At 47.2% G+C, this 8,932-nt stretch overlaps 1 protein-coding gene across 1 annotated transcript in view; it reads left to right on the forward strand.

Moving 5' to 3' along the window:
• The window catches only part of ASF1B (anti-silencing function 1B histone chaperone), an 8,267-nt gene extending 563 nt beyond the window's left edge, over positions 1–7,704 (forward strand). Inside the window, exons 2-4 of the mRNA XM_005857259.2 lie at positions 5,483–5,598; positions 6,044–6,220; positions 6,568–7,704. Coding sequence (XP_005857321.1) covers positions 5,483–5,598; positions 6,044–6,220; positions 6,568–6,774 — 500 coding nt within the window. The 3' untranslated portion in view covers positions 6,775–7,704. The remainder of the gene's footprint in view (positions 1–5,482; positions 5,599–6,043; positions 6,221–6,567) is intronic.
• The last annotated feature ends 1,228 nt before the right edge of the window (positions 7,705–8,932 follow it).

An 8,932-nucleotide genomic window follows, 5' to 3' on the forward strand; every position in this document is an offset into this window, starting at 1 on the left:
GACCTCATCTCCCATCCTCCCATCCTCCCAAACCACACTTTTTCCTGCGGAGCTTCTGAGTTCCCGTTTTCTATATGGAAGCTTCAGCCGCCATTCTTTAACCTGCGGAGACCCTCAACCACCCCGTCTTCTATTTCTGTATAGAAGATTTTTATATTAACGTTACAGCCACTCAGTCTTCTCCACCTATCTTTTCTTTGGCGAGACACTCCCACCGCACTTTTTTCCTAGGGAGACTCCAGCCCCCAGCCCCCTCCCATTGCCTGTGGAAATCTTAACCTCCTCCCCCAGTTTCCCTGTAAGAGGCCTCTCTCCCAGGCACCTTCCCAACTTTCCCAGTGGAACCCCTCCTATCACCCTTTTTCCCTGTGAAGAAAGACCCTCGCCCTGTGACACGACCTCACTCACCCCATCTCCCCGTTTGTCACACAATAATCTCCTCCCCAACCTACTGATACTTAAACAACCCCACCAGTTTCTCCTTGTGTTCTATCCCAACACACATGCCCTAGAACAGTGATGGCGAACCTATGACACGCGTGTCAGAGGTGACATGCGAACTCATTTTTTTGGTTGATTTTTCTTTGTTACATGGCATTTAAATATATAAAATAAATATCAAAAATATAAATCTTTGTTTTACTATGGTTGCAAATATCAAAAAATTTATATATGTGACACAGCACCAGAGTTAAGTTAGGGTTTTTCAAAATGCTGACATGCCGAGCTCAAAAGGTTTGCCATCACTGCCCTAGAACTTGGCTTCCCTCCTCCTCAGCCTGGCCCCAATCCTCTCCTTGAGCTCCAACCGGCCTAGGTTCCAACTCTGGTCTTTGAGGATAACTTAGTCTCCCAGCTCCCATTCTTCACGCTTCCCTGACTGTGGGCTTTGATGAACACACTCAAATTTGAAGAGTGGGCTAGCCAGGCAAGCATCCAAGCATGTCAAACATAAAGGAGGCATGTGGCCCGTTGGCCGCGAGTTTGACATGCTTGCACAGTTCCCACTGCGCGCACCAGGTTCCAGCTGACCTACAGCCACAATTCTTTTAGCACTTTTGTTGGTCTGACCCCAAATCTGGAGGTTAGGTGGGGTGGGGTGGGCTGAACCATGTTGATATCCAGCTTCAAACAATCAGCTAGGAGGTCACAACCTTTTGGGCATCTTTTCCAAGGTGCCTTCATAGATGTACTTACTCATCTGTGTGACATAAAGGTAGACATGGCTCTCATCTCACAGATGAGAAGATGGAAGCCACAAAAAATGAAAGACCTTTCAAGGAAAGGTCTACAAAAATCTAAAAATTTAAGGTCACCCAGAAAGTCTTGCCACCACTTTCAGGAGGAAGTACAGGCTTACCTCTGTTTTATTGCACTTCACAGATGTTGCATTTTTTACAAATTGAAGGTAAGCCTCACCAGCAAAAAGATCACTACTCATTTTATTATGGTGGGGCGGAACTGAACCCACAGTATCTCTGAGGTACGACTGTACTCCATCCAACCACTTCTCCGCTTGGTGGTTAAAAAGCGAAGAGGCAGCAGCTAAAGAGTGGAGACCTGGGAAGCCAGGGTATACTAATCAGCACCTCGAGGTGGTAGTTGGGCAGTTTGCTTGCAAAGCCAGCCACTTGGGTTAGTTTAGGGTTGATACAATTGGAGATGTTTGTGTGCTGGGCCAATGGATCAGTCTCTCCCTAGTTTCTCTTCTTTTTAAATTATGTCGTCTACTTGTGGCTAACTATAGAATAAGTCCAGTTAAATCCTTTCTGTAACAAGGCAGGGTGTAAATAAATTAAGTGTAGATTGTCGCTATGTAATAAGATTTCGTTTTAAAGCCAAGAGGAGATATAAGGAGCTAATAGGTTAAGGGATTCACAGTTCCCAAATGGCAGGAGATCAGGTTTCAGTTAGCCTGCTTGTGCTCCTTGCATTTAAAAGGAACTGTGTGGTCATTATCTAGTATTTGTATTCTTAGGAAGCCCCTGCCTGTTATTTAATAATCTGTTTATAGAATCAGAGTTGAGGTCCAAAGTCAACCTGCTGGTCATTATATTTTACTAGAGAGAAGCAGACTTCTCCAAGGTCACATAGCTGGTTGGTAGCATAATTGACATTAGGGCTTGTTCTGAGTCCAGGGTTCTTTTTTTTTTAATTGATTTCATAGAGCAGCGGTTCTCAACCTGTGAGTCGCGACCCCTTTGGGGGTCGAACGACCCCTTCACAGGGGTTGCCTAAGACCATCAGAAAACACATAATTACATATTGTTTTTGTGATTAATCACTATGCTTTAATTATTAATTATGTTCAATTTGTAACAATGAAATTGGGGGTCACCACAACATGAGGAACTGTATTAAAGGGTCGTGGCATTAGGAAGGTTGAGAACCACTGTCATAGAGGAAGGGAGAGGGAAAGAGAGAAACATCAATGATGAGAGAGAATCATCGATTGGCTGCCTCCTGCACACCCCCTACTGGGGATCCAGCCCTCAACCCAGGCATGTGACCTTGACCAGAACTGAACCTAGGACCCTTCACTCCACAGGCTGACGCTCCATCCACCAAGCTAAACCAGCCAGGGCCTGAGTCCAGGGTTCTTTATCTTTACTAAAACCTGGGAGAGAATGAATCCTCTATTTTAGAAGTGGAACATAAATAGTCCACATCAGGACTCTCAAAAGAGAGCAAAGTGGGTACTATTATTAATTACACCAGGACAATAAAGCTTTTGCCCAGAGAAACTCAAGTTGGGAAGTAAACTCTGGCCTGAAAATCCAGGCTGTGGTTCTTACCCTTAGGGCTCTAACCTATCAAACTTGCTTTCTGCCTCTTCCCACAGAGCAAAAGGAATTTGATTTCTGCCTGCCCCCCCAAAAATAGAGTGGACCTGGCTTTAGAAGCCTCAGATACTGAGGAAATCTCAGTCTTGTTAGGTTGACACTAGCAACTACAGATCTGACAAGACACCTTTTGCTCTCTTTTGTCCTCAGCGTCTGGAAATAGATGCTTCCAAAACATGGGTCCACGTTTAACACAATAGGTTTGTCCTTCTGCCCCCTTCAATTGAGAAATTCAACAGGCACTGCTTGAATAAGTCATGGGACCAGATGATCTGACCCACAGCTGTGGTCAGGCCAAGGTTCATCTTTATGATTATGAACAAAAATAAAATGACAAACAAAAAGACCTACCGGATACTTTTTTTTTCTTTTTTTCAGGCAGGAAACAGGTTCCTCAGCTATTTCAACTACACATGTCTTTTATCATGCCGTTGGTTTTGGTTTCATTTTCATACATAGTGGAGGAGCATCTTGTGCAGTGGTTAGATCATAAAGTTAGGGTGTAAAGACAAAATGAAATGTAGTCAAATTATCTTTGAAATTGCCCCGAAGGTGCCTGGCTGGTGTGGCTCAGATGTTGAGCATCGACCCATGAATTAAAAGGTCACCAGTTCAATTCCCCATCAGGGCACATGCCAGGTTTCGTGCTCCACCCCAGTGGGTGGCACACAGGAGGCAGCCGCTTGATGATGTTTTTCTCTCACTGATGTTTCTAGCTCTCTATCCTTCTCCCTTCCTCTCTCTCTAAAAAAAAAAAAATCAATATTTAAAAGTAAAAAAGAAATTGCCCTGAAGGTTAAGTACACATGTTACATGTATATAATTGTGTCCTGTGTTTTATAGGAGTGAGTTTGTGCTGTATTGGTGACTGATATTCCATATCTAATTCTAAAGAACGGTTATATTAAAAAATGATGCCACTTACATATGGCACTTAAGTTAAAACACTTCAACTTTAAGATGATTCCAATTTATAGGTTCTCTTCTTGTCCTGTAGATGATTTTATCAGCTCCTCCAACTTTTGAGTTGATATTTTTCTGATCACCCATTAATTATTTGGTTAATTTCTGCGGTATTGAGGGATCTATTGTGGCCCGCTTGCCTGGCCACCCATGCAGTGTGTTTTCTCTTCCAGTCAGCACCCACAGGTCTTTGTTCAGATTTGCCTAACAGTATTGAACATCAAGTGCCTTTGGTGTGCCCTGAGCCTGCTCTCTTTCAGTCTTCTTCTTATCTCTCCTCCCCAGCACATTAGTTAAATGCACACACATGTGATTCCAATTGGTGATGGGGGAGAGACCAGAAGGAAAGATAGGAAAGATACCAAAATCTAGACCTGTGTGAGAAAGGTGAGAACAGCTAGCTGATTTTCTGTTGGTTCCAAACATGTCTAGTTATGTCACCACTTGTAACAAAAATAGATCAATAAACTTAATCCTCCCTGCAAATAATAAAAGATACTAGAGTTTGAACCCCAGTGAGCCTGGAGTGGGCGGGTGTCATTGTATCTCAAATCTGATAGAGTCCCTGAGTAGGCCTGGGTGAAACTGCGAAGGGACAGGAAGCCAGTGTATCGAGGAAGAGCTTGGGGCTCAGATGACCAACCTCCGCAGTTGTGGCCCGGCATCAGTGTGCTTCCGAAGTTGGATGCACTTGCAGGACACTGGACCAGGGAACAGGGCAGCTTCCAAGAGCATTTGCTTCCTGTGAAAATCACAGCTTGTGAAACTTCCCCCAGTTGCTGGAGTGGTAGGTTGTGTAATTTCAGAGAACCTAAAATAAGTTTCAGGTCTCCTGCCAAGCTTGCCTGTACTAACGTGACCTTGCCCCTGGTACACTTGGATCTCTTGCAAGAGGCAGTGGTCACTGGGAATTTCCTGTGATTGATGGGCAAGGTCTCCTTAAGCACTTTTCCTTTAATCTTGCCGGAACATACTGAGGGATGGGGTCCCCTCTACTGGATCGGATACAAGAGAGTTGGAGTTAAGAGGATCACCTATGATGCCACATTTGTTGATTGAGTCATGGGTCACCCAATGGCCAATAAACAGGCATGACTTGGTGCTGGATCTAAAAGACCTGGGGGCCTGGCTGACTCCCACAGCAGCCTTGTCTTCCCCCTCCTGCCGGCTGGCTGTCCTGCTGTATTGGAATCTGCCGCCCTGCCCCAGTTGTCGAGGGATCTACTCAGTTTTGTGGCACCGGTCCCTGTGTGTGAAAGAGGATGCTGCTTCCTATCCCAGTACCCAGTGGGCAGGGCCCTGAAATGGCCCAACTCCCTGCTGTTCCCTCCTCAGCACGCCTCTGTCACGTGGGTCTTAATTCAGCCTCTGCCATACGGTTTGCCCTCAGGCTCTGAGAGGCCTGAGTTTCCCTGGAGGTGCAGAGTCAAGGTCGCCTGGCAAAGCTAAGCCCACAGGAGAAATTTCCCACTCCCACTTGAAGTAAGAGTTTCCTGCCTGCCCAGTGTTCAGGACTCCAGTGCCTGGCACTCAGTGCCCAGGGGATGTCAGGTGTTGTTGAGAATAAGAATCTTTCACCATATTAAGGATCTCTCCAAAACTAACATGAGAAGACCCTTTCTCTGCCTTCTTGCTGTCATGTTATTTCAATTCCCTAACACCCTATGTCCTTGCAGACCTAGAGTGGAAGATAATTTATGTTGGCTCAGCTGAGAGTGAGGAGTTTGATCAAATCCTAGACTCAGTGCTGGTCGGCCCTATCCCAGCAGGGAGACACATGTTCGTCTTTCAGGTAAGAAAGGAGGCCTTAGGCTTTGACACCTAGAAACATCCTCTTCTACCCAAAAGCACACAGTGTGGTTTAGTGGTCTAAAGTTCAGGTTCAAATTCTCGCTCTGTTCTCAAGAGCTGTCTGACCTCTCAACGGTACTTCAAACACCTCTCTTTCCTCCATCTCTGTGTCATGACTGTTACCCTGAACCACGGATTCACAGTTGATCCTCATTATTCACAGGAGTTACATTCTGTAAACCTGCTGTGAACAGTGTATTAGTGAATACTGAACCATGGCCCCATAGGACATACAGGGCTAGGTTCCTATATCTCACATTTTTGTCAACCAGTCAACACATAACCTTGTTTTAGGTGTGTTTAAATACCTCATTTGGTATTATTGTTGATTCATTAACATTGAATTCAGAGCTGACGGTTCTAAGCTCAGGATGTGTTTTCCCTAGGCCGATGCTCCCAACCCATCCCTCATCCCTGAGAGCGACGCCATTGGTGTGACCGTGGTCCTCATCACCTGCACCTACCATGGGCAGGAGTTCATCCGTGTGGGCTACTACGTCAACAATGAGTACCCCGACCCAGAGTTGCGGGAGAACCCACCCCCAAAGCCAGACTTCTCTCAGGTGGGGTCGCTCTCCACTCCCTGCTCTAGATCATCTGGCTCCTTTGTATTTGGGGGGAGTGAGTCATTGGATTGATTCAGGAGCCAAGGTCACTTAAAGTTTTCAAGTAGTGCTCAGAGAGAGAGGTCTTTGTTTCTCAGAAGCATGCCTTGCAGAATTAAGATTAGATAGGTCCTGGCCCTAAATCATGGTGCACAGGCATTTCCTGGAGTCCCACACATATTGTTGGTGATGGAATAAGCAAGGTCTGCTCTTCATGGGTCTGGGATGGGAGACTAGGGGTGCCCTGGCTTTGTGGGAGTAATGAGAGGGCATGCTGACAGTTGACATTTCTCTTCCTGCCCCAGCTCCAACGGAACATCTTGGCCTCGAATCCCCGAGTGACCCGTTTCCACATCAACTGGGACAGCAACACGGACAGGCTGGAGGCCATAGAGAACCAGGACCCTGCCCTAAGCTGCAGCCTCCCCATCAACTGTACCCCTGTCAAGGGCTTGGGGCTCCCTGGCTGCATCCCTGGCCTCCTCCCCGAGAACTCCATGGACTGCATCTAACTGAGGTCTTAACTGGGGGACTCCAGGCCCTACCTGGGCCTAGGACTATGGCCAGTCTCCCAACACATCTGAAGGGGGCAGTTAGGCCTCCCAGAGAGTCCTCTGGGGGCACCTGGAAGACTTTGGGGCCATCAACTATATTCAGGCCTATCAAGTTGATCCCTGAGGAAAGAATGGGCCTCAGGTCTCTCCCAACCTCAGCCCAGAAAAATTCCCGGCTTATAAAAAGCAGGTGCTTTAGTTCTTAATTCTCTCTAACTTGTGTCCTTTCTCTCTTCCACACATAAGCCATTGTGTCATCAGGCTCCCATGTTAGTACCATTGACCCAGAGCTCTTCCCACAAACCTCCCTGGCCTTCCTTGAGGCTTTCTTGGTCAATGGTTCCAGCCTTGTTGGACCAAAGGCTCTGTCATTTCCCTTCCCAAACATTTGAGTAGATCCACCCAGCTTTCTGGAGTCAAGGAATCTGAGTTAGAAGGTAGACTTGGACACAATTTCTTTCCTTTTCCCAGAACAATTTTTAGGTCTTTTCAATCCAGCAGCCCCTGGAAAACTCTGTTCACAAAAGTGTGATCAGCTGGATGCTGAGGAATAATGGTTGATTCTCCTCTCAGTCACAACCACCTTCTTGTTACCTCCTAACTGGATCTGGATTTCCCTGGAGGCTGCCACTGTTGGAGCAGCCGACCAGGCTTTGTCTGTTTTGGCATCAGGGCCTCTGGCTGCCTTTGCCCTCTGCTAAGACCTTATGCTCTCACAGGCTACAGAGTGATTGCAGGCATGGGAAACAGTAGGGACCCTGAAAACCACCTTCCTCTGCCATGTTCCCCATCCCTTCGCTGCTATGTGGATGCTGTTGATTACAGTTTGTATATTAAAAGGTTTTTGTATTAAATATGTTTGGTTGACCTAAAAATGCATTTCATCTAGACTGATTGTTTCTGCTTTTGTCTTAGATGAACTGAGGCAGCTTTGTCCATCTTTCCTTGGAACATGGGGTGGGGGTCCTCTTGCCTTGGCCAGTGGGTTGGCTGCCTCTTATCTCCTTGCTCTAGTCCTAATTGGTTGTATATTTGTAATCCAGACTGAGATTTGGAAAGGGGTTTTTATTTGTTGAAGCTTAAGCAATGCAGCTGTTGTAGAACATAACCAGTGGTGTTTTTTTTCAGACGTTGACCTTGACCCACAGAAAGAAATTAACATTGTACTCCAAGGACACAGCAACACTTTTATTAACTTTTACTTAACCTTTCTTTGTAAACCCACAGCCAGAGCTGGAGTGGTTTGGCTGGTGAGCCATTTCCCCATAATTCACATAAAAGCCCAACTCTTCCCCTCCTGAGACTGTAGTTGAACTAGGAACATGGGTGTAGACAGCAACCGGGTAGAGTGCAGGTTGTATAAACTTAGCGGCAGAGCAGTGAGTTGGCTGGCTGGTAGACTTAGGACCTCCTAAACCCCAAGTTAGGGAGAGCTGGCTCATCCAGTCCCCTGCCCCTCTGACCGCCTCCTTTTTGGGCTTTCCCCTGCTTCAGTGGCTCTCAACTGGGGTAGTTTTGCCCCCCAGGGCACATTTAGCAATGTTGAGATGGTTTTGGTTGTCACATCTGGTGCAGGATAAAGAGGTTCTACAGGCATCCAGTGGGTAGAGAAACTGGGAATGCAGCTAAACGGGGTTGGGGGTTTGCTCTACTGTACAAGACAATCCTCCCAGCAAAGAATGATCGGGCCCCAAATGTCAGTGGTGTGGCAGTGGGAAACACGGTAAATGTATGAAAAGGGCATCTTGCTAATTCCTAGAAGGCAGATTCCCTCTGCGTTGCCCAGACAGAAGCCTCAGGCTGTCGCTGCCCCGGATACCTCATCTGTAAAATGGGAGTGATAATACTACCTGCGTGACAGGGCTTGTTGAGAAGTAATGTACTTAACGAGTGGCACGAGCCCAGTGTGGGCGCCCGGCAACGGGACCGACACTGAGGGCTCCCTCCCAATCGCCCCTTGCTCCCCAGGACCACCATCCTCCAGGAGTCCCAGCCCCACCCCCGGGCCTGCGGCAGCTAGCCTTCGCCGGGCCTTATGAATGACGAAGGCCGGAGGCCCGGCGACCTCTGACCCGCGGCGCCACTCCCCTCCCCCGCTGGCAGGTGGACAGTGACT

Source organism: Myotis brandtii, unplaced genomic scaffold (genome assembly GCF_000412655.1).
Source record: "Myotis brandtii unplaced genomic scaffold, ASM41265v1 scaffold1092, whole genome shotgun sequence".
Lineage (NCBI taxonomy): Eukaryota > Metazoa > Chordata > Mammalia > Chiroptera > Vespertilionidae > Myotis > Myotis brandtii.